This window comes from Pseudophryne corroboree, chromosome 5, assembly GCF_028390025.1.
Source record: "Pseudophryne corroboree isolate aPseCor3 chromosome 5, aPseCor3.hap2, whole genome shotgun sequence".
Classification (NCBI taxonomy): domain Eukaryota; kingdom Metazoa; phylum Chordata; class Amphibia; order Anura; family Myobatrachidae; genus Pseudophryne; species Pseudophryne corroboree.
The window spans coordinates 272145338-272171136 of NC_086448.1; the positions used below are offsets into that span (position 1 = coordinate 272145338).

A 25799-nucleotide genomic window follows, 5' to 3' on the forward strand; every position below is an offset into this window, starting at 1 on the left:
CAGTCCTGTATGCCGAATCTGCGGCCCTCTAACAGATGGGCACTCTGCAACCACCACAGAAGAGACACCCTTGTTCTTGGTGACAGTGTTATCCGCTGATGCATGTGCAGATGCGATCCGGACCATTTGTCCAGCAGATCCCACTGAAATATTCGTGCGTGGAATCTGCCGAATGGAATTGCTTCGTAAGAAGCCACCATCTTTCCCAGGACTCTTGTGCATTGATGTACTGACACATTTCCTGGTTTTAGGAGGTTCCTGACAAGTTCGGATAACTCCCTTGCTTTCTCCTCCGGGAGAAACACCTTTTTCTGAACAGTGTCCAGAATCATTCCCAGGAACAGCAGACGTGTCGTCGGGGGCAATTGAGATTTTGGAAGATTCAGAATCCACCCGTGTTGTTGAAGCACTACTTGGGTTAGTGCTACTCCGACTTCCAGCTGTTCTCTGGACCTTGCCCTTATCAGGAGATCGTCCAAGTAAGGGATAATTAATATGCCTTTTCTTCGTAGAAGAACCATCATTTCGGCCATTACCTTGGTAAAGACCCGAGGTGCCGTGGACAAACCAAACGGCAGCGTTTGAAACTGATAATGACAGTTTTGTATCACGAACCTGAGATACCCTTCGTGTGAAGGGTAAATTGGGACATGCAGATAAGCATCTTTTATGTCCAGGGACACCATGAAGTCCCCTTCTTCCAGATTCGCTATCACTGCTCTGAGTGACTCCATCTTGAACTTGAATTTCTGTATGTACAGGTTCAAGGATTTCAGATTTAGAATAGGTCTTACCGAACCGTCCGGCTTCGGTACCACAAATAGTGTGGAATAATACCCCTTTCCCTGTTGTAGGAGGGGTACCTTGACTATCACCTGCTGAGAATACAGCTTGTGAATGGCTTCCAATACCGTCGCCCTTTCTGAGGGAGACGTTGGTAAAGCAGACTTTAGGAACCGGCGAGGGGGAGACTTTTCGAATTCCAACTTGTAACCCTGAGATACTACCTGCAGGATCCAAGGGTCCACCTGTGAGCGCGCCCACTGTGTGCTGAAAATCTTTAGTCGACCCCCCACCGCCCCTGAGTCCGCTTGCACAGCCCCAGCGTCATGCTGAGGGCTTTGTAGAAGCCGGGGAGGGCTTCTGTTCGTGGGAAGTAGTTGCTTGCTGCACCCTCTTACCCCTTCCTTTGCCTCTGGGCAAATATGACTGTCCTTTTGCCCGCTTGTTCTTATAGGAACGAAAGGACTGCGGCTGAAAAGACAGTGTCTTTTTCTGTTGGGAGGTGACCTGAGGTAAAAAAGTGGATTTTCCGGCTGTTGCCGTGGCCACCAGATCCGATAGACCGACCCCAAATAATTCCTCTCCTTTATACGGCAATACTTCCATATGCCGTTTGGAATCCGCATCACCTGACCACTGCTGCGTCCATAAACTTCTTCTGGCAGATATGGACATCGCACTTACTCTCGATGCCAGAGTGCAAATATCCCTCTGAGCATCTCGCATATAAAGAAAAGCATCCTTTAATTGCTCTATAGTCAATAAAATACTGTCCCTATCCAGGGTATCAATATTTTCAGTCAGGGAATCCGACCACACCACCCCAGCACTGCACATCCAGGCTGAGGCTATTGCTGGTCGCAGTATAACACCAGTATGTGTGTATATACTCTTCAGGGTAGTTTCCAGCCTCCTATCAGCTGGATCCTTGAGGGCGGCCGTATCAGGAGACGGTAACGCCACTTGTTTTGATAAGCGTGTGAGCGCCTTATCCACCCTAGGGGGTGTTTCCCAGCGCGCCCTAACCTCTGGTGGGAAAGGGTATAATGCCAATAACTTCTTTGAAATTAGCAGTTTTCTATCGGGGTTAACCCACGCTTCATCACACACGTCATTCAATTCCTCTGATTCTGGAAAAGCTACAGGTAGTTTTTTCACACCCCACATAATACCCCTTTTTGTGGTACTTGCAGTATCAGAGATATGCAAAGCCTCCTTCATTGCCGTGATCATATAACGTGTGGCCCTATTGGAAAATACGTTTCTTTCTTCACCGTCGACACTAGATTCATCTGTGTCGGTACCTGTGTCGACTGACTGAGGTAAGGGACGTTTTACAGCCCCTGACGGTGCCTGAGACGCCTGGACAGGTACTAACTGGTTTTCCGGCCGTCTCATGTCGTCAACTGACTTTTGCAGCGTGCTAACATTATCACGTTATTCCATAATTAAAGCCATCCATTCCGGTGTCGACTCCCTAGGGGGTGACATCACCATTACCGGCAATTGCTCCGCCTCCACACCAACATCGTCCTCATACATGTCGACACACACGTACCGACACACAGCAGACACACAGGGAATGCTCTTATCGAAGACAGGACCCCACTAGCCCTTTGGGGAGACAGAGGGAGAGTTTGCCAGCACACACCAAAGCGCTATAAAAATGTATATAAACAACCCTAAAAGGTGTTGTTTCTGTTATATGCGCTTAATATATAAAAATATCGCCAAAATATGCCCCCCTTCTCTGTTTTACCCTGTTTCTGTAGTGCAGTGCAGGGGAGAGTCCTGGGAGCCTTCCTCACAGCGGAGCTGAGCAGGAAAATGGCGCTGTGTGCTGAGGAGAATAGGCCCCGCCCCCTAAAACGGCGGGCTCTTCTCCCGGAGTTTGCGATATATGGCAGGGGTTAAATACATCCATATAGCCTCAAGGGCTATATGTGATGTATTTTAGCCATAGAAAAAAGGTATTATACATTGCTGCCCAGGGCGCCCCCCCCAGCGCCCTGCACCCTCAGTGACCGCTGGTGTGAAGTGTGCCGACAACAATGGCGCACAGCTGCAGTGCTGTGCGCTACCTTATGAAGACTGAAAGTCTTCTGCCGCCTGTTTCCGGACCTCTGGACCTCTTCAACTTCGGCATCTGCAAGGGGGGTCGGCGGCACGGCTCCGGGACCGGACTCCATGGCTGGGCCTGTGTTCGATCCCTCTGGAGCTAATGGTGTCCAGTAGCCTAAGAAGCAAATCCATCCTGCACGCAGGCGAGTTCACTTCTCTCCCCTAAGTCCCTCGTAGCAGTGAGCCTGTTGCCAGCAGGACTCACTGAAAATAAGAAACCTAAAAAACTTTTTCTAAGCAGCTCTTTATGAGAGCCACCTAGATTGCACCCTGCTCGGACGGGCACAAAAACCTAACTGAGGCTTGGAGGAGGGTCATAGGGGGAGGAGCCAGTACACACCATGTGATCCTAAAAGCTTACTTTTTGTGCCCTGTCTCCTGCGGAGCCGCTATTCCCCATGGTCCTGATGGAGTCCCCAGCATCCACTAGGACGTTAGAGAAAAAACAAATGGCAGAAAGACATTCAGTAACATTCAGTTCAGGGAAAGAAGTGAGCAAGTCGCTGGCTGAGAAAGAGCATACCATTTACTTTGTGATCTGGTACATTTATTGGAATAATAATTGTATTAGTACATTGCTCTTTCTCCAATAGGAAGTGAGATCTTGTGCACTGATAGTAGCTGGTGGGTTGGGCAAAGGGAGGGGCTAAGAATTTATTTACATTTATTAAAACCCTTTGGGGTTAGAATCTTGAGCAGGGACGAGAGATTGGAAATAGTTTTGTCTGGCAGACCTCACGATAAGAGTGGTAGATTGTAATATATGTGAGAAAGTCACTTGGAGGGGTGATCTTCAGTATGCCGACTGACGGGATCCTGGCGCACAGCATACCAACACTTATTCTCCCTTGTGGGGGTCCACGACCCCCTTGGAGGGAGAATAAAATAGCGTGGCGCGCTTAGCGCGCCACCGTACCCGTAGCGTGGCGAGCGCAGCGAGCCCGCAAGGGGCTCATTTGCGCTCGCCACACTGTCGGTAAGCCGGCGGTCGGGCTCCCGGCGCCGGTATGCTGGTCGCCGGGAGCCCGACCGCCGGCATACCATACTGAACCCACTTGGAGTACTATAGATTTATATATATATATATATATATATATATATATATATATGATTTTTAAGACTATATCTTTTAAATAATTGTTCTAAATGGTGGAGTATTGCCTTTTAAAAAAATAGGCAATTTAGATGAATTTGGTATATATCAATGAACATCTATAATATATATATTCTAATGTCATGGTTGCTGATCATTAATAAATTTACTGTATAAAAATATGATTGTTATTATTTTCTAACATATTCCCATTAATTATATGTTATTTACCTTTCATACAGGTCAACAGGTGACTAGTCTGAAGGGTGCTCAGGACATGACCGATTCACTTCAAACCATTCATCTATGCACCTGTAAGAGAGAAGATAAACAGAACAACCTTGTTTAAATCAGAAAGGAACAGATATTTGTGTAAAGATGGAAAACATTTTCCCCTCAAAGGTGATAAGATAGTGTTCTTAAGTTATTACACAAGTGTTATTTGAAAGCATTTAGGGCATTCTGAATCTGACGCAGTCGAGCAATGTTTTTCATATCATATCGACTGTGTGACTGTCACAGTGACTATGTCAGTGTCAGGCCCTTAATGGGTACACTCAAAGGGGTAAATTTACTAAGATGGGAGTTCTATTTAAGATGGGATGTTGCCTGTAGCAACCAATCAGATTCTGCTTCTCATTTATTTAGCACCTTCTAGAAAAGAATACCTGGAAACTGATTGGTTGCTATGGGCAACATCCCATCTTAAATAGAACTCCCATCTTAGTTAATTTACCCCTAAGTCTATTAAATAAAAACAAAAATGTAACCTGCATGGTTTCCATCAATTTCAACATTGCCTACAGTATTCAGTGTCCTGCAAATACATGCATATACAATGAAATTCCTCCCACACATACATGTATATACAATGCAATTCTATTGTACTAAAGGGGGAATTTAATTATGTGCAAAGAAAGTAGATTGCTGTTGCGTTTAAACTCCGGCAATGGCAGCCAAATTCGTCCCCCTTCATCTAGCCCGATTCACCTAAAAGTGCCTGATACCATATGTGGTAGCAAGCACTTTTGAGGGGCTATTGGGAAGATAATAGGTTAAGGATGTAGGGGGAGAAAGACTAGATCAGGCAGATATCCAGTAGGCTAGGGTGGATAAGTTTTACAGATGTGTCATCATGTACCTATCACTTTGTGTCATATGTCGCAAGTGTCCTGGCATTATTTCCGTGCTGTATACACCTTTGCCTTAACTTTCCTACTTTTTCCTCCATTTTGCGTCTTAGTTCACAAAAACTGTACTAGGTACTTAGGATTATGATTTTTTTGTTTGTTGCAAAGGAATTTGGTATAAAGTCAAAGATTAGTGGGGGAATGTCTTTTGCCTGTTTAGCCTGGATTACATACTTTTTTTCTTCAATTTAGAGCCTTAATTAAACTATTGGGGGGAAATTCAATTGATTTTCCCCACAGCTGCCACTAGATGGTGCAATTCAATTGTTGCTCCGTTTGGGTGCGATGAGCCGCGGGATACACAATTCAACTCTCAGCCACCCATGCTGGCAAGCTGAAATGTGCGAAAAGTGACCCGTTTGGTTGCCCAAACTTCCCTTTTCACGTTGTGCCCATCACTTTGGACACTTTAGACATTTATATGTACAATAATTCTCATTGGCGTTTGCAGCTCTTCCCTCTCACAAAAAAAAATAAGTCTACGCTTAATGCCTGACATCTTTCGGGACAATACTTAACTCTTGAATAGCATATGCCCACACATAGTATGCAGACCTTGGATGCCAGTGATTTAAAAAAAAAAAAAACTCCTACATTTATTTTTCTTTGAAAACATTATGGTAATAAATAAATAAAAAAAAAGATTACTTGCCCTTTGTGATATATACATAAACAAGGTAATCTTGCTATAGTGTCCCCTTGTTGTAGCTCTTCCAGACAGATGGTACATTCTCCTGCATCTTTACTGAGTACATCCTCTGTTGGGAGAAGGGAGAATATATTATTTTAAGCAGTAATAAGAATATAAAGTGCGTATACTGAACATAAAATACATTTGGATTTGGTACTAGGAAGACACTCTAATCATCACTAAACTTTCATGAGCTGATAAGGACATATATGATGGGTGGACAGCGTGAGCTCACCTTATTGATTAAAAGGAAACATCAATAATGATTATAGAGTACATCTACTAATCAAGTTATGGATCCCTGGAAACATGGCCCGTGGAAATTGTAAGGTTGTTCTATGCAGCCATAATAGGGTAAATTAATATTCTGCTATTTATTAACTCTTTGGAACTCCTTGATTATTCCTGAATCAATTGGCATTGTTTGAATGTACAATTAAAAAAATCTCTTTCTGATCTTTTATAGAGTTTGTTTCACAGTCAGTTTAACAACTAATAAAAGTAAAAAATAATAAATATTACATTAAAAAAGCATCTTTTTCAAACAACTGCCACCCAAAATAAGACTGTCCACTCCTTCTCTCAAGGCATACATTTGTGGCACACAGAAGGGGTTGGGGCAGAAAGCTGGCGTTCGGGATGCTGGTGGTCAGAATACCAACCACGGCATCCTGATGGTTAGAATCATGACATGGGTTGGTTAAGTATGTTAACCTTCCCCCCTACTTCCTGAACTCTCCCTTCCTGCAGCCTAACCCTTACCCTAAACGGTGGTACCTAAACCTAACCCCCCTTCCCACAGCCTAATCGTAACCCTCCCTCTGCACCCTGGCACTTAACCCAGTAGCTGTGTGTAATTAATTTTGGCCCTATGAAATAGAAAAAGGGAGACCTCTATCCTTACAATCTTACCTTTATCTCATTTTCAATATGGTTCTCAAAACTATTATGGGTATTACAAGACATTCTTGTGCAATGGAAGCATCTGAGCAAAACGTTGCAGACCACGGATTATGTCCATAAATAGGCATATATTTCAGGATGTTACAGTAGCTCAGTTATTCCTTTTCATTTTATATCGCTAGCAAAACACTTCTAATACCCCATATCCAAGGTTCAACATTCATATAAACAAATAACAACTCATGTTATGTTATGTTCTGTCATTTTACAGCAGAAACTAGGTTATTTAAACTGGATGGTCACCCAACTAACTTTGCCATATTCGCATTTCTGCTTTACGAGTGGGGTTCAATAAGTAAGGTAACAGGACCTCTTATATGTTTAAGGTTGTCTGTTGCCTTCTAATTTCCCAGAAGGCCAAATCTAACCCCCCCCCCCCCCCCTCCTCCTCCTTCCACCAGCAGCTTACCTCTCCAACATGCGATTCTATTCAGAATACCGGCGCCGTCATTCTGAGCATTGACAGGATTCCAGTGTCAGTATTTCGACTGCCGGGATCCCGAACAGATACCCATAGAAGACCCCCCCCCCCCCCCCCTATGGCAACCAACTAACTAGGGCAACCAGAGACTTCAAAGAAAGGAGTGACTTATGTCGGTGTTGCCTTTTAAATGATTATTGCTTTAAAAATAGGGACAAAGTCGCTGTAATTTCTGCCGAGTGTTCAGCTCACAGGCTACAGGTAATAAAAATGCTGAAGCCAGTCAGTCACTATATAGTATAATATAAAGTGATACAATTTATTATAAAGTGTTATTACAGATGTTATGCAAGATCACCTTTACAAACATCGTAGGGGGGATATCTAAAGCATCATGTCTACAGACTATATGGATAGGATTCTTACAGATATCTAACACGTCTACCAGAGGTCACTAGACACAAAGGATATATTATTGTCTGCATTATTATATTGGGCAGAACAAATGGAAAGGAAATGCACAATTAGGAATGATGACATACTGTGGTTATATTGTAAGCAGGACAACATTTTTATTCAAAAATGTGTCTGGGAAAAGAAAATCATCTCTGCTACCTATTCAGAGTCAGTCTCAAGCGCAAATCTTCAGCTACGACTGCTTCCCCTTGTCGTACCTGGCTGAGATGAGATTGGATTGTGACTGGAGGTGTGACTTCACTGTCGGTACAGAAAATGCTGGAAGTCACAACAGACAATGATAACACTTTACAGTTAATAGCCAGATAGAGCAAATAATAAGTTCCCAAGTGGATTTGTGCATCTGCAATGCTTAGTGAAGCAGATGCAAAAATAAAAAAATATTTTTTTAGAATATAAGTGCAGGTTACCCACCACCCAACTCAGTCTACAGGATAGTTTATTTGTATAAAACAAGTTGTGTATTGTAAAATCACTTAAAACACTGCTGCATCAGTTTTAAACTATTTGCATAAATCAGCATGTTTTCACTATGTGCGTCCAATTGCATTCAGTCATCGACGTTACACTTACACCAAGGTCACAGCTGACACAAGTCAGACCCCTCCATGAGGCTGAGTTTCAGATTTTTCGTTTGCCATGTTTCTATTTACTTCAAACTACACAAGGAGCACATGGACAGTACTGGCCAATTCCACCCCAGGTCTCAGCCCCCTATTCACAGAGAGCTTCAAAGCAGACTTGAGACCAAAAACAAACATACAGTACACAGTAAGAAAAGAGTTGAGACTTTTTTCATTCTTAACTTGCATTTTTTTTTAAGATTGACTGAATAAGGCCCAATGTTACATCATATTTTAGGCGAAGCCACCACAATTCAGTAAGAGCCAGGGAGGGGGAACAAAAACAAAAAAAAAATCAAGCAAATACATTACAATTTCCAGTGAAACAATTAATATATTCATATTTAAATAATAACTTTGTGGTGGAAGCTAGACTATGGGGTATATGCAATTGCGGTCGAATTCCCGAAAATTTCGAAAAACGTGACATTTTCGCCAAAAAAAAAAAAAAAATCGACAATGCAATTCAGTAGTTTTCGTCAAAAAAACGGACTTTCCAAATTCGACTTTTTGAAATTCGACATTTGACAAATTCGACATTTCTGCAATGGTACAAATGCGACATTTCGACAAAAGTATATTCAATTGAAGATTGTAAATTCGATAACAGTGCTTTTAGACAGTAAATTCGTCATTTTCAATCCGCCTCACTTTGCTGGCGTAATCTAATAAAAAATTTAAAAAACATGTTTTTTTTAGTGTTTTTTTTATTGGTAATAGCATATCTATTTATATTAGAAGGGATTAGGTACTTGGTTTGTCTATTTAGGAGGCACAAGTATTTTCTATATATATATATATATATATATACATTTTTTTTTTTTTTTAATGGAATGGGTTAAAAATCATAAAAAAAAAATGCGTGGGGTCCCCCCTCCTAAGCATAACCAGCCTCGGGCTCTTTGAGCCGAACCTGGTTGTAAAAATCCGGGGGGGGAAAATGACAGGGATCCCCCGTATTTTTAGAACAAGCACCGGGCTCTGCGTCCAGTCCTGGTGCCAAAAATACGGGGGACAAAAAGCGTAGGGGTCCCCCGTATTTTTGGAACCAGCACCGGGCTCCACTAGCTGGGGAGATAATGCCACAGCCAGGGGACACTTTGATATCGGTCCCTGCGGCCATGCCATTAAAACCCCAACTAGTCACCCCTGGCCGGGGTACCCTGGAGGAGTGGGGACCCCTTCAATCAAGGGGTCCCCCCCCTCCAGCCACCCAAGGGCCAGGGGTGAAGCCCGAGGCTGTCTCCCCCCCATCCATGGGCTGCGGATTGGAGGCTGATAGCCTTTTGTGAAATGAAAGAATATTGTTTTTTGCAGAAGAACTACAAGTCCCAGCAAGCCTCCCCCGCAAGCTGGTACTTGGAGAACCACAAGTACCAGCATGCGGGGGGGAAACGGGCCCGCTGGTACCTGTAGTTCTACTGCAAAAAAAATACCCAAATAAAAACAGGACACGCACACCTTGAAAGTACAACTTTACTACATACATGTCGACACACACACATACTTACCTATGTTGACACGACGTTCGGTCCACTTGTCCAAGTAGAATCCACGGGGTGTACCTGAAAATAAAATTATACTCACCTAAATCCAGTGTCTAGTGATATTTGTAATCCACGTACTTGGCAAAATAAAAAAACGCATTTACCCGATCCACACGGACTGAAAGGGGTCCCATGTTTACACATGGGACCCATTTCCCCGAATGCTGAGACCCCCTGTGACTCCTGTCACAGAAGGTCCCTTCAGGCAATCAAGTAGCGCCACGTCCTGGCACTCTCCTGATTCCCTATGCGCGTCTGAGCTGGCAGACAGCGCATCGCACAGCACCTCCATTAGTTTCAATGGTGGGAACTTTGCGGTCAGCGGTGGGGTTACCCGCGGTCAGCGGCTGACCGTGGGTAGCCCCACCGCTGACCGCAAAGTTCCCACCATTGAAGATAATGGAGGGTACTGTGCGATGCGCGTCTGACAGCTCCGACGCGCATACAGCCAATCAGGAGAGTGCCACGACGTGGCGCTCCCTGATTGGCTGAAGGGACCTTCTGTGATAGCATTCGGGGAAAGGGGTCCCATGTGTAAACATGGGACCCCTTTCAGTCCATGTGGATCGGGTAAATGCGTTTTTTTGTTTTGCCAAGTACGTGGATTACAAATATCACTGGACACTGGATTTAGGTGAGTATTAAGTTTATTTTCAGGTACCCCGGATTCGTCGACATTGGAGACGTGGCAGTCGGCGTGTCAACATAGGTAAGTATGTATGTGTCGGCATGTGTGAAATAAAGTTGTATTTTCACGGTGTGCGTGTCCTGTTTTTATTTGGGTATTTTTTTGCAGAAGAACTACAGGTACCAGCGCCGCCCCCCCCCCCCCCCCCCGCATGCTGGTACTTGTGGTTCTCCAAGTACAAGCTTGCGGGGGGGGGGGCTTGCTGGGACTTGTAGTTCTTCTGCAAAAAACAATATTCTTTCATTTTTACACATGGCTATCAGTCCTAAATCCGCAGCCCTTGGATGGGGGGGGGGCAGCCTCGGGCTTCACCCCTGGCCCATGGGTGGCTGGTGGGGGACACCCCTTGATTGAAGGGGTCCCCACTCCTCCAGGGTACCCCGGCCAGGGGTGACTAGTTGGGTATTCAATGCCACGGCCGCAGGGAGCGGTATAAAAGTGTCCCCCGGCTGTGGCATTATCTGTCCAGCTAGTGGAGCCCGGTGCTGGTACAAAAAATACGGGGGACCCCTACTCTTTTTGTCCCCCGTATTTTTTGCACCGGGCGCAGAGCCCGGTGCTGGTTGTTAAAATACGGGGGATCCCCTGTCATTTTCCTGTATGTTGGCAACCAGGACCGGCTCAAAGAGCCCGAGGCTGGTTATGCTTTGGTGGGGGGACCCACGCAATTTTTTTTCGGGGTTTTCACCATTTTTTTGACATTTTTAAAAATCGAATCAAAATCCGTCAATTGGCCCGTTTTTCGACACCGGGACTGTTGAATCCGTTTTTTATTGAATATGACGAATTCCGGCACCCGCCGGCCGGAATTCGACGGTCGAATTGTGTCGAATTAAAAAACGGCCGAAAAATTGCCGCAATTCGCCCGGAATTGCATATACCCCTATATATCTTAATAACCAGATCCCATTACTCCATAGTAATATCATTAGAAATTACCCTATTATTGTTGTACCCAGAAGTCCAATAGACAGTGATATACAGTATTTTATAAGTATACAGTATATGAATACATACAACAGAAGTTGCAAATAATACATGGTCCTTTTGCTGTGGATATGGCCTTTTTATGTAATTAGTGCACAGTATGGCTGAGTACACACTAGAATGATATATCGTTCATTTGAATCATGAGCAATTCAGATTCAGCACTGGAACGGCGGGTGTGCACACCTGTTATGTCTGTGAACTACGTCCTTCACAGACATGTCACGTCGGCCCTGCAGCATAGTCGATGTATACAGGTTGAGTATCCTATATCTAAATATTCCGAAATACGGACTTTTTTGAGTGAGAGTGAGATAGTGAAACTTTTGTTTTTTGATGGCTCAATGTACACAAAGTTATTAAAAATATTGTATTAAATGATCTTCAGGCTGTGTGTATAAGGTGTATATGAAACATAAATGAATTGTATGAATGTAGACACACTTTGTTTAATGCACAAAGTTATAAAAAATATTGTCTAAAGTGACCTTCAGGCTGTGTGTATAACATAAATGCATTCTGTGATTATATTTAGGTCCCATCGCCATGATATCTCATTATGGTATGCAATTATTCCAAAATACGCAAAAATCCGATATCCAAAATACTTCTGGTCCCAAGCATTTTGGATAAGGGATACTCAACCTGTATTGCAGATTTATTGGCATGTCAGGCTGTGTGTGTATGGGAGACCCGCTGACAGCCCGTACACTGGCTTCAAGGACTGACATCACAGCGGGGCGGGCAAATTCAAATGTCTGCACAATTGTGACTTCTACACAGACCTATCAAGCGTCTGTATGCTTACATGGTCGGCCACAATGTCAACAAAACGTGAAGTCGACGGATATATCTGTGTAGTATGTACGCAGCCTTAAACACTGGTGCTCAACGGGCAACATTCTTGTACATGTCCAGCTAGCAGAACATGAGGGCTCAGTTGCAGCAGGAGAATAAGCAGATGTTTCTCATTTATAGTATATCTCTACTCACTGACTAAATGAGGAATCTATGGGAGGTGAAGGGGTTACAGCTGGGTGCAGCAGAGCCCAAGTGGCACACAGTGTTCACTATTACTAATGATATTAAGGGCCACGAGTATTACTTGTTGTGCATGAATTACGGTTGCAGCTAGCATTTAAGGAGGCACTTTTCCTGTTGTGGGAATTTAATTACTGTCACTGCTATTTATTTGTTCTTTTTTCCTGTTATATTTGAGAAATAATATTACTCCTGACATATTACTGGGCACTAATATTATAGGCGTGTAAGTATAAAGGACATACATTTTGCTGCAGGCATACAGTATTACTACTGCTCTACTAATTGCCCCCTACTTACAATAACAACAGCTGTGGCGGCCCAATCACTTGCAGTTAGTTATTTTGGTTCTAATGGCTTGACGGTGAAGTGCCATTCTATCCCTGAGCAACCGGTAGCCAGGCACTTTAGAGAGGCCAAACACTCCTTGGCAACAATGAGACATAAAATTATAGATCATGTACCAGCTAACCCAAGAGGAGGAGACCGTGGTACTCGCTTACTACAAATAGAAGCACGTTGGATCCACCAATTAAGAACTGTGGCACCCTTGGGATTGATTGAATGAAACTAACAACCTGAATTGTTTCTTATGACTATAACTTTAACTAATAATCTATCCATGTATCAAAAAGTATAGCGGTTTTCCATCATATATCTTTTCAATTTTTCTATTCCTGTCTATCCTCTTTTTTTTTTGCTTTCTAACATGTAAAAGTTTTCTTTCCAATGTAAAGATGATATCCTCTGCCTAACGGAACGCCATCTGGTGCACTACAAATATATATACAAATATATTGCACTCTTATTTAGCATGGTGCATTCTCTTGTTCTTTAAATATTAAAATGAAACGTTGACAAATTGCAATACTGCATCATGGAGCGTACTGCTACGGTGTGGACCACAAGTGGTTGTGAGTGCCGCAACCACTTGTCCGATATCAATTTGATAACTGGCAACTCATTTTAAAGAGGGCACTCGTTTTCATATAATCCTTCATTGCCCCTACATGAAAATCACAGAATGGTGGCCAAATAAAAGTAATAGACTGGCAACCAAAAAGAATAATATATTTGACAATGAGTAATGTGTTTCATTCTTAAGGGCCACATACACTAGAACGATTATGCCCGAATTCGGCCCGATATAATGGGTGAAATCTGGCATTTTGGCTGTGTATCCGATCCGATCTGATGCGCGGCCCCGTGAGCATCGGATCGGATCCTCCAGATTGAATGTGCTGCATATTCAATCTGGTCCGACCCCGCAGGCGTGGCTGGGATCGCCCAGAATCGCCCAAGATACATCGTATGCAAAAGGACAGCATACCATGTATCTTGGGCGATCCTGCCGCCTCGGAGGCTGCCGGGGTGGTCGCCAGCGATCGCCTGCGACATGTCAGATGGACATGTCGCAGTAGTGTATGGGGCCCTTTACTGTACAGACTGTAACATGCTAGAAGACACTATCAGTATTGCTATAGTTATATTACTCGTTATGTACTTAGTCAATCTGCTGGAAGGAAAGGACATTTTCATCCAGATGGCTATTGATTTCGTGTTAGAATACCCTTAGCAATATAAACAAGCCAGAAATAAATTAGCCTCAGACAAACTGTACTGTAGGGATAAACATAGTAGACATCAGGGTACAAAAGTATATATTATATTTCACTTTTAACTTAAAATTAATTTGGAAACCTCCACTTGTGACGATTAATAAAGACATGCAGCTAAAGAGGATTATCAGGGAGAAAATAAGGCAATATTTATGTTGGCAAAACACGGGTTATTCTTCCCATACTATGCTGTCAATCATATTCATACATGCTAATTGCAGAACAATCCGGTAGCGGTATACGTTCAAGATACCGGATGTCGGGATCCCAGCAGTTGGAATCCCAACGCTGGAATCCTGACACCCCTCAAAACACTGATGCTGGAAGATTCTCACGACACTGGGTATAAGGACAGGTCGGAAGAATTGGAAAATGACTGAAACAAAGGGAAGTCAGACACAACATCCTAATTCCCTTAGTTACAATCAGCACACAGAGGACATACACCTATTGCTCAGCAAACAAATACACAGCATGCCTTGCATTTTCTCTCTCCTCATACAAGCAGCCTCCACTCACTGCGGGGCTAGTCTGTTGCCTCAGCCCTCTATATTTCAGTCAGCAGTGACCACCTACACCCCCATCATCTTTTAATAAAGGGCTCTTACAGCCTGTTAATTTGGGGATGCCCCTCCTCTATTTAAACTCAACAGAGAACTGGGGGACCCCGAGAACTGTTCACCTTCTTCCCAAGGCCCTGGCTGTGATGCCCCCTTCCCTTCTCACAGACAGGAATCATCACAATACAGTCTGTATCACTCCGCTCCCCTTTCTCTGACATAACAAATCACCCAGAGCTGTATGACTTCACCTCTCTCCTCAGAGACAGATCACTCACAGAAGTACTGTATAACTCCGCCTGCAATTCTAACAGCGCTATATAACGCCTGAGGAAGCATAAACAACAGTAGCTTCAACAACTGTGGGGGCAGTAATAAATATAAACAAAATGTCTATTTCATAAAGGTTAAAAAGACCTGAAGGTTAAAATAACGTGTTGGTTTGATTGTTTTCCTCATTCTTTTATTACTAAAGAATATTCCCAATTTTACTTTTCCTATAGTTCATATCGCTCAATAGAAGTTTGATGTGTTATGCCTACCACCACACAATAAAATGGCATAATTTAAGACCATTTAAAAATAAGATAATGTCAGTATGGAGAATGCCATGTCAGATTTCTCCAGCAATGCCCCTAATTAGTGTACATACTGCGTCCTAATACAGTGCATGGGAAGAATGATTCAGGGAAGCATGGAAAGCTCAGCTTTCCGTTTTGCGTAACAAAAACATTTGCTATCTCAGGATGGCGTAATGAGGCTGATTAGGGGAGAAAATCAATGAAGTGCTTTCTCTCCCCACCTCTTTCCTGTCCTCTCTGCCCCCTTCTCTGGTTGTGGCCAATCAGAGGTGCCTAGGAGAAAGTGGTAGAACAATAATAAAATCTGCCCCCCTGTGTGACTGGGACACTGACTGATTTAGGAGGTTCCAGGAGAGTTTATATGAAGCTGGCCATACACTTTAAAAAATTTTGTCCAAATAACCAACCAATTTGCTGATTTGAACTAAAAACTGGTAATAGATGTATGCAATTAATGTGCTAATCCAAGTGTCACTCTCCCTGCATAATGTGAATTTTGGATCATACCGTGTGGTATAATGTAAATTGTGGATCATACCGTGTGCATAACGTGAATTGTGGATCATAATGTGAATATTGGCTCATTCCGTGGGAATTTTGGCTTATTTAGTGTGGTGTAATGTGTAAGGGGCACCAGTACTAGATAGTATAAGAGGTCCTACTATTGTGGTGCATAATGTGTATAAGGGGTATATGGCGTGGTACACTACACTTAAGGACACCCCCCCCCCCCTTCAGTGGCCACGCTCCCTTTTCCGCCGAAGGCACGCGCATGATTACAACCTTCACTTTTTCATAACCTCACTTAAAAATGTCCACTTCGACCACTGCATTTCCTCCCATCCATTACCAGATTTTCATTCCAACCAATGAATTGGTTTGTGGGTTGTAAATAAAATATTAAGGTGTCTAGCCAACTTGTGAAGTGACCATACATGTCAGGTCACCTCACTCTGCTGCACCTGATTAATGCTCGCTGTGTAACCCCCCCATCCTCCCCTTCCTGCTGTCTGACCTGTGCAGCGATTCTGTGCATTCGCAGAAATGACCTCCACAGTAAGATACAGAAGAGTGAATCGCAGGAGTCCTCCTTTTCAGATGGCATTGCAGGATAGGTAAGTATACATGAATAGCATCTTAAAGGTATATATTGCATCAAACTGATGCAATATATAGTGTAAAGTAACACACTATACCAGGGAGTTACCTGCATAGATCACTTAGAAGTATGTTGCAGATGTATTAAAAATGGAGAAGTGATAAAGCAGTGATAAGTGGAATGTGATAATGCACCAGCCAATCAGCTCCTGTCATTTTTCAAACCTGTAATGATTGGCTGGTGCGTTATCACTGTGAACTTATCATTGCTTTATCACTTCTCCAGGCTTAATACATCTGCTCCTCTGGGCTCTATTTATACTTCTTTGTCAATCACTGTCCTGTGAAGTGCTGCTGCAGATTACATGTATGTAGCCTGGTAATGATGACTCACAAAATGACACAAATATGTTGCTGGAACTGTAGGCAGCCATATTATTATTATTATTATTATTATTATTATTACTGAACTTCAATGCCCAGACTGGATTACAAAAGTGAGTTGGCCACTGAGTGAGTGCTCTTTCCCTCTGCAGGAGCAGAGTATGACTGCCACACATCCCTGCTTGCCGCAGAGAAGAGAGCACTACAGGGAAGAGAGCGACCTGATAGAGCTTACTGAGCTCAAGAAGAGGAGAATCCGGCTTATCCCTCAAGTGACGGGCTATGTGTAGGGAAAAGGTCGGAGGAGGCAATGTCAGGATGTTTCGGCATAGTTGCAGCAACAGCACTTTATTTACTTCGGGACCAGTACCAGCACCTGTGTTCTAGTCTTTGCATTTGTAGAGCGGACGATGCTGGCCAGAGGCAGGCATTAGCGGCAACAAAGAATCGGACCTCAATCTCTGGCTCAAGATAAACAGTTGCCGTGTGACACCAGAAATGGCCGTAGTGCGTGTGGATCACCCTCAGTCACAAATGGGGAGGAAGCAGGAAGATGTACGTCTCTGTTCCAACAGACCCCGATCCATGATGAGCTTAGCGCAGTTTTAGGAATTGCAGATGGATCGCTTTCCTCACACTTGTGTGTGCGGAAGCAAAATTTGAAGAAAATAGGGGGACCACAGAGGAAATCATAGAGTTCTCTATGGTAACCCAGTAAATGAATAGCTGAAAGCATGAATTATAAAGACTTTTCTCTGACGTCCTAAGTGGATGCTGGGACTCCGTAAGGACCATGGGGAATAGCGGCTCCGCAGGAGACTGGGCACAACTAAAGAAAGCTTTAGGACTACCTGGTGTGCACTGGCTCCTCCCACTATGACCCTTCCCCAGACCTCAGTTAGAATCTTGTGCCCGGCTGAGCTGGATGCACACTAGGGGCTCTCCTGAGCTCCTAGAAAAGAAAGTATATTTTAGGTTTTTTATTTTCAGTGAGATCTGCTGGCAACAGACTCACTGCTACGAGGGACTAAGGGGAGAAGAAGCGAACCTACCTGCTTGCAGCTAGTTTGGGCTTCTTAGGCTACTGGACATCATTAGCTCCAGAGGGATCGAACACAGGACCCGACCTCGATCGTCCGGTCCCGGAGCCGCACCGCCGTCCCCCTTACAGAGCCAGAGGCATGAAGATGGTCCTGAAAATCAGCGGCAGAAGACTTCGGTCTTCAACAAGGTAGCGCACAGCACTGCAGCTGTGCGCCACTGCTCCTCATGCACACCTCACACTCCGGTCACTGATGGGTGCAGGGCGCTGGGGGGGCGCCCTGAGCAGCAATATTAACACCTTGGCTGGCAAAATAATCACAATATATAGTCCTAGAGGCTATATATGTGAAAAATACCCCTGCCAGGATCCATAAAAAAGCGGGAGAAAGTCTGCCGAAAAAGGGGCGGGGCTATCTCCCTCAGCACACTGGCGCCATTTTTCCCTCACAGCTCCGCTGGAAGGATCGCTCCCAGGCTCTCCCCTGCTGTTTCAAGACTACAAAGGGTAAAAAAGAGAGGGGGGGGCACTAAATTTAGGCGCAGCAGTATATATATAAGCAGCTATAAGGGAAAATCACTCAGTTATAGTGTTCATCCCTGTGTTATATAGCGCTCTGGTGTGTGCTGGCATACTCTCTCTCTGTCTCCCCAAAGGGCTTTGTGGGGTCCTGTCCTCTGTCAGAGCATTCCCTGTGTGTGTGCGGTGTGTCGGTACGGCTGTGTCGACATGTTTGAGGAGGAGGCTTATGTGGAGGCGGAGCAGATGCCGATAAATGTGATGTCACCCCCTGCGGGGTCGACACCTGAGTGGATGGTTATGTGGAAGGAATTACGCGACAGTGTCGACTCCTTACATAAAAGGTTTAACGACATACCAAATATGGGACAGCCGGCTTCTCAGCCTGTGCCTGCCCAGGCGTCTCAAAAGCCGTCAGGGGCTCTAAAACGCCCGCTACCTCAGATGGCAGACACAGATGTCGACACAGATACTGACTCCAGTGTCGACGACGATGAGACTAATGTAACTTCCAATAGGACCACACGTTACATGATTGAGGCAATGAAAAATGTGTTGCACATTTCTGATGTTACCCCAGAAACCACAAAAAAGGGTATTATGTTTGGAGAGAGAAAACTACCAGTAGTTTTTCCTCCATCTGAGGAATTAAATGAAGTGTGTGAAGAAGCGTGGGCTTCCCCCGATAAGAAACTGGTAATTTCTAAAAGGTTACTAATGACGTACCCTTTCCCGCCAGAGGATAGGTCACGTTGGGAAACATCCCCTAGGGTGGATAAAGCGCTCACACGCTTGTCAAAAAAGGTGGCACTACCGTCTCCGGATATGGCCGCCCTAAACGAGCCTGCTGATAGGAAGCAGGAGGCTATCCTGAAGTCTGTATATACACACACAGGTATTATACTGAGACCAGCTATTGCTTCAGCATGGATGTGCAGTGCTGCAGCTGCGTGGTCAGATTCCCTGTCAGAAAATATTGATACCCTAGACAGGGACACTATATTGCTAACCGTGGAGCATATTAAAGACGCAGTCTTATACATGAGAGATGCACAGAGGGATATTTGCCGGCTGGCATCTAAAATAAGTGCAATGTCCATTTCTGCCAGGAGAGGGTTATGGACTCGGCAGTGGACAGGTGATGCAGATTCTAAAAGGCACATGGAAGTTTTGCCTTATAAGGGTGAGGAGTAGTTCAGGGATGGTCTCTCGGACCTCGTTTCCACAGCAACAGCTGGGAAGTCAGCATTTTTACCCCATGTTCCCTCACAGCCAAAGAAAGCACCGTATTATCAGGTACAGTCCTTTCGGCCCCATAAGGGCAAGCGGGTTAAAGGCGCGTCCTTTCTGCCCAGAGGCAGAGGTAGAGGAAAAAAGCTGCAGCACACAGCCAGTTCCCAGGAGCAAAAGTCCTCCCCCGCTTCCTCCAAGTCCACCGCATGACGCTGGGGCTCCACTGGCGGAGCCAGGTACGGTGGGAGCCCGTCTCAAAAACTTCAGCAATCAGTGGGCTCGCTCACGGGTGGATCCCTGGATCCTTCAAGTAGTATCTCAGGGGTACAAGCTGGAATTCGAGATGTCTCCCCCCCGCCGTTTCCTCAAATCTGCCTTGCCAACAACTCCCTCAGGCAGGGAGGCAGTACTAGAGGCAATTCACAAGCTGTATTCCCAGCAGGTGATAGTCAAGGTGCCCCTCCTTCAACAAGGACGGGGTTACTATTCCACAATGTTTGTGGTACCGAAACCGGACGGTTCGGTGAGACCCATTTTAAATTGGAAATCCTTGAACACATATATAAAAAAAATCAAGTTCAAGATGGAATCGCTCAGGGCGGTTATTGCAAGCCTGGACGAGGGGGATTACATGGTATCAATGGACATCAAGGAGGCTTACCTGCATGTCCCCATTTACCATCCTCACCAGGAGTACCTCAGATTTGTGGTACAGGATTGTCATTACCAATTCCAGACGTTGCCGTTTGGTCTGTCCACGGCACCGAGGGTATTTACCAAGGTAATGGCCGAAATGATGATACTCCTTCGAAAAAAGGGAGTTTTAATTATCCCGTACTTGGACGATCTCCTGATAAAGGCGAGGTCCAGGGAGCAGTTGTTGGTCGGGGTAGCACTATCTCGGGAGGTGCTACAACAGCACGGTTGGATTCTAAATATTCCAAAGTCACAGCTGGTCCCTACGACACGTCTACTGTTCCTGGGGATGGTTCTGGACACAGAACAGAAGAAAGTGTTTCTCCCGGAGGAGAAGGCCAAGGAGCTGTCATCTCTAGTCAGAGGCCTCCTAAAACCAAAACAGGTGTCGGTGCATCACTGCACGTGAGTTCTGGGAAAAATGGTAGCTTCCTACGAAGCAATTCCATTCGGCAGGTTCCATGCAAGTACTTTTCAGTGGGATCTGTTGGACAAGTGGTCCGGATCGCATCTTCAGATGCATCGGCTGATAACCCTGTCTCCAAGGACCAGGGTGTCTCTGCTGTGGTGGCTGCAAAGTGCTCATCTTCAAGAGGGCCGCAGATTCGGCATACAGGACTGGGTCCTGGTGACCACGGATGCCAGCCTTCGAGGCTGGGGGGCAGTCACACAGGGAAGAAACTTCCAAGGACTATGGTCAAGTCAGGAGACTTCCCTACACATAAATATTCTGGAACTGAGGGTCATTTTCAATGCCCTAAGTCAGGCAAAACCCCTGCTTCAAAACCAGCCGGTACTGATCCAGTCAGACAACATCACGGCAGTCGCCCATGTAAACCGACAGGGCGGCACAAGAAGCAGGAAGGCGATGGCAGAAGCCACAAGGATTCTCCGATGGGCGGAAAATCACGTGTTAGCACTGTCAGCAGTGTTCATTCCGGGAGTGGACAACTGGGAAGCAGACTTCCTCAGCAGGCATGATCTCCACCCGGGAGAGTGGGGACTTCATCCAGTAGTCTTCCAACTGATTGTAAACCGTTGGGAAAGGCCACAGGTGGACATAATGGCGTCCCGCCTAAACAAAAAGCTAGAAAGATATTGCGCCAGGTCAAGAGACCCTCAGGCGATAGCTCTGGACGCTCTAGTGACACCGTGGGTGTACCGGTCGGTTTATGTGTTCCCTCCTCTTCCTCTCATACCCAAGGTACTGAGGATAATAAGGAGAAGAGGAGTAAGAACTATACTCATTGTTCCGGATTGGCCAAGAAGAGCTTGGTACCCGGAACTTCAAGAAATGATCTCAGAGGACCCATGGCCTCTGCCGCTCAGACAGGACCTGCTGCAGCAGGGGCCCTGTCTGTTCCAAGACTTACCGCGGCTGCGTTTGACGGCATGGCGGTTGAATACCGGATCCTGAAGGAAAAGGGCATTCCGGAGGAAGTCATTCCTACGCTGATTAAAGCTAGGAAAGAAGTGACCGCAAACCATTATCACCGCATTTGGCGAAAATATGTTGCGTGGTGTGAGGCCAGGAAGGCCCCAACGGAGGAATTTCAGCTGGGCCGTTTTCTGCACTTCCTACAGTCAGGGGTGACTATGGGCCTAAAATTGGGTTCCATTAAGGTCCAGATTTCGGCTCTATCGATTTTCTTCCAGAGAGAACTGGCTTCACTACCTGAAGTTCAGACTTTTGTTAAGGGAGTGCTGCATATTCAGCCCCCTTTTGTGCCTCCAGTGGCACCTTGGGATCTCAACGTGGTGTTGGATTTCTTAAAGTCACATTGGTTTGAGCCACTTAAAACCGTGGAATCAAAATATCTCACGTGGAAAGTGGTCATGCTTCGGCCAGGCGTGTGTCAGAATTGGCGGCTTTGTCATGTAAAAGCCCTTATCTAATTTTCCATATGGATAGGGCAGAATTGAGGACTCGTCCCCAGTTTCTCCCTAATGTGGTATCAGCCTTTCATTTGAACCAACCTATCGTGGTGCCTGCGGCTACTAAAGACTTGGAGGCTTCCAAGTTGTTGGACGTAGTCAGGGCCCTGAAAATTTATGTTTCCAGGACGGCTAGTGTCAGGAAAACTGACTTGCTATTTATCCTGTATGCACCCAATAAACTGGGTGCTCCTGCTTCAAAGCAGACTATTGCTCGCTGGATCTGTAGTACGATTCAGCTTGAACATTCTGCGGCTGGACTGCCGCATCCTAAATCAGTGAAAGCCCATTCCACAAGGAAGGTGGGCTCTTCTTGGGCTGCTGCCCGAGGGGTCTCGGCTTTACAACTTTGCCGAGCAGCTACTTGGTCGGGGTCAAACACATTTGCTAAATTCTACAAGTTTGACACCCTGGCTGAGGACCTAGAGTTTGCCCATTTGGTGCTGCAGAGTCATCCGCACTCTCCCGCCCGTTTGGGAGCTTTGGTATAATCCCCATGGTCCTTACGGAGTCCCAGCATCCACTTAGGACGTCAGAGAAAATAATTTTTTACTCACCGGTAAATCTATTTCTCGTAGTCCGTAGTGGATGCTGGGCGCCCATCCCAAGTGCGGATTGTCTGCAATACTTGTATATAGTTATTGTTTAGCTAAAGGGTTATTGTTGAGCCATCTGTTGAGAGGCTCAGTTATATTTCATACTGTTAACTGGGTATAGTATCACGAGTTATACGGTGCGATTGGTGTGGCTGGTATGAGTCTTACCCGGGATTCAAAATCCTTCCTTATTGTGTCAGCTCTTCCGGGCACAGTATCCTAACTGAGGTCTGGAGGAGGGTCATAGTGGGAGGAGCCAGTGCACACCAGGTAGTCCTAAAGCTTTCTTTAGTTGTGCCCAGTCTCCTGCGGAGCCGCTATTCCCCATGGTCCTTACGGAGTCCCAGCATCCACTACGGACTACGAGAAATAGATTTACAAGTGAGTAAAATCTTATTTTCATAGCTTTATACAGTACATGGGGCCCTATGAGTATACAAACAATTATTTTAGACAAAGGGCTCAATTCAGGACTATTTTTTTCTCTCATTAAAAATTAGAAAAGGGTTAACTTAATGGAGAAGATAATGCAATTATCTTCTCGGTTAATACGCATCTCACTGAGTATCACACAAAAGGGATTAATCCATTGACCTCTTTATCACTTTAACATTTTATGCTAACATTCGATTCGACCTGTGACCTGTTCACTGCATAGGGTGAGGCGGCGGAAGGACTCGTTTCCAATTCCCGGGCGGGACCTGGCATTGCGATGTGAAAGGGGTACAAAAGCATAACTGGGCATGCGCACAACAAAAAACAAAGCCATCTTGAACTTCACAGGAACAACATGTTACCGCAACCGCTGTTCTTTATTTGCTGAATAGCTGTGGGGAAAAAAAGAGAAATAAAGATATTGTGTCGATATTGCTTAATAATATTCGGGACAATATCGAGATTTTTGCTGAATTACCGGTAAGCCCAAAACAGGAGGTCTGACAGTCCATGGGAAGAGGAATCCTTATAGAAAAATATAGTTGCAATGATATTGTATAACAAGGTTTTGAAAAAAATCTGTTATTTATTACTGACACAAACAGTATTTTTTCTTTTACATTGCAGCCAAGTGGCAGATTTTAATATGAACAAACTTCAAGTTGCTTCCAATGGAGAACATTTAAGCATCTGGCTGCATTAATAATTTGATATATAATTTACCATTGTTTTTTGTCTAGTCAAACTTTTGGGAGACCCAAGAAAAGTCTATGTATTGGTTCCTTTGCAAAGGAAATCTGCGATTTAGGAGCCTATTAATCAAGTAGTAATAGCATAATGCAGGATATTTCACAAAAATCTCCTGCATTAGGCTAATTAGGTTTATTATCCATGGGGACAATGGTCTGACCTCTAAGTACCAATTTCAGCAAGCTAAGCTTTTGGAAATTTGGCCCCGATAATTTATACAATCTAGCTTTATGCCTATAGAGGCTTTCTCACAGGAGAGAGCTCTTCCGATCCCATTACTGCAGCCTACGGTCGTGTCTGGAAGGTGACGCTGTGCACATCACAGGGTCAGATTTTCACAGAGAAGTCTGTGACAGATTCCTCCAATATGCAGAGGAAGTAACTTGCAGAACGATTATTATCGCTACCGCTGACCCTGCATGTTAAATTTAGTACATAGCGGGAATATTTTCATTAAAAATTTAAATATCTGCCTTGTTAATAATCGTGGTGGTTCCACTATTATTAATACATAGGCCCCATAAAACCCAATATACTGTAACAGTGATTATGCAGAGAAAGCTTCCTATGCCCCAACTACAGAAGCCTCACAAACATTGAGGGCAGGTACTGTAGAGTGAAGTACTTTTCCTAACTTAATAGGAACATTACAACAAGTCTCGGAACAGACCAGGGCCTTATCAATTAATCTATAACTATAGATTTTACATAACCTAGTTTAAAAAATAAAACAATATATATTTATTTACATCGTTGCCCACGGTTGGTCTTGTCCTGACCACAAGGGACTGAGCTAATTTGGCAGGAGTCCGCTTCATTTTGTGCTCTGAGGCAATATGGATTAGAGAGGAAGAAGAACAATCAGAATGACAATGGGGTTCTGCCAAATACTCCAGAAATTACCACTGTCACAAAGATAATGTTCATGGAAGTAGTACTTAAATGTGGTGAAATTGAAAATAAAAAGTACATTTTAGAAGAGAATCTAAGGAAAGTGTATTTCATTGTGGCTGTAATCGCTTTATTTAAACTCTTTGTATTTAAATAGACTTCTCATTAATTAACCTCTGCAAATTGTAATCTACCCCGGCATTTAGGCATTTTGATTATCTAAATCAAGCAGATTCTGAAAAATGTTAGCTGACTACAGTGAAACAGGAGGGAAGTATACAGCTCATGTCTTACATATCAGCATTAATTAGTGAGTCAACTGTGCTACTTAAAGGTCATCAGACTTCCACACGTTGACAAAGAATTAACTGCACAACATGCTCAGTCAATGCTCAAGCTATAATTGATAAATACTATCATATAATATTATATTATTTTTTTTACATGGGAATTATCATGACTATCATATAGGATTGAAAAATCTAGCATTAAAATATACAAACTGCATGGGTGTTGTCAAAGTCAAAAAATATTGCAGTACACACATCACGTACGAACTACACACAGATGGCCTCCGCGCGTGTACTTGTTCTGCTGTGCGTGCACATATTCGCAATTTGCGTATGGTCGCTCCCGCGGTCGTGCGCATCAGAGCGTGGTATGGGTATTTACGGTAGAGTTTGTGTACGCATGGAGAGCCATCAAAAGACGTTACATATTTAATCCAAATAGTGCACAATGTACACATAGTCTCCTTGCATCACATCAGAAAGTAATAGCTGTTTAGATGGTAACAGAACAAAGGGATTCACCTTTACAGAATAGGAGGGGACAG

General features: G+C 44.4%; 1 protein-coding gene across 1 annotated transcript in view; it reads right to left on the bottom strand.

The window, feature by feature from the left end:
- ZNRF2 (zinc and ring finger 2) overlaps nucleotides 1-25799 on the bottom strand; it is a 244950-nt gene that overhangs the window by 26370 nt on the left and 192781 nt on the right. The window contains exons 3-4 of the mRNA XM_063922340.1: nucleotides 5840-5945; nucleotides 4229-4309 (exon numbers count right to left, since the gene is read on the bottom strand). Of these exons, the coding sequence (XP_063778410.1) occupies nucleotides 4252-4309; nucleotides 5840-5945 (164 nt within the window). The 3' untranslated portion in view covers nucleotides 4229-4251. The remainder of the gene's footprint in view (nucleotides 1-4228; nucleotides 4310-5839; nucleotides 5946-25799) is intronic.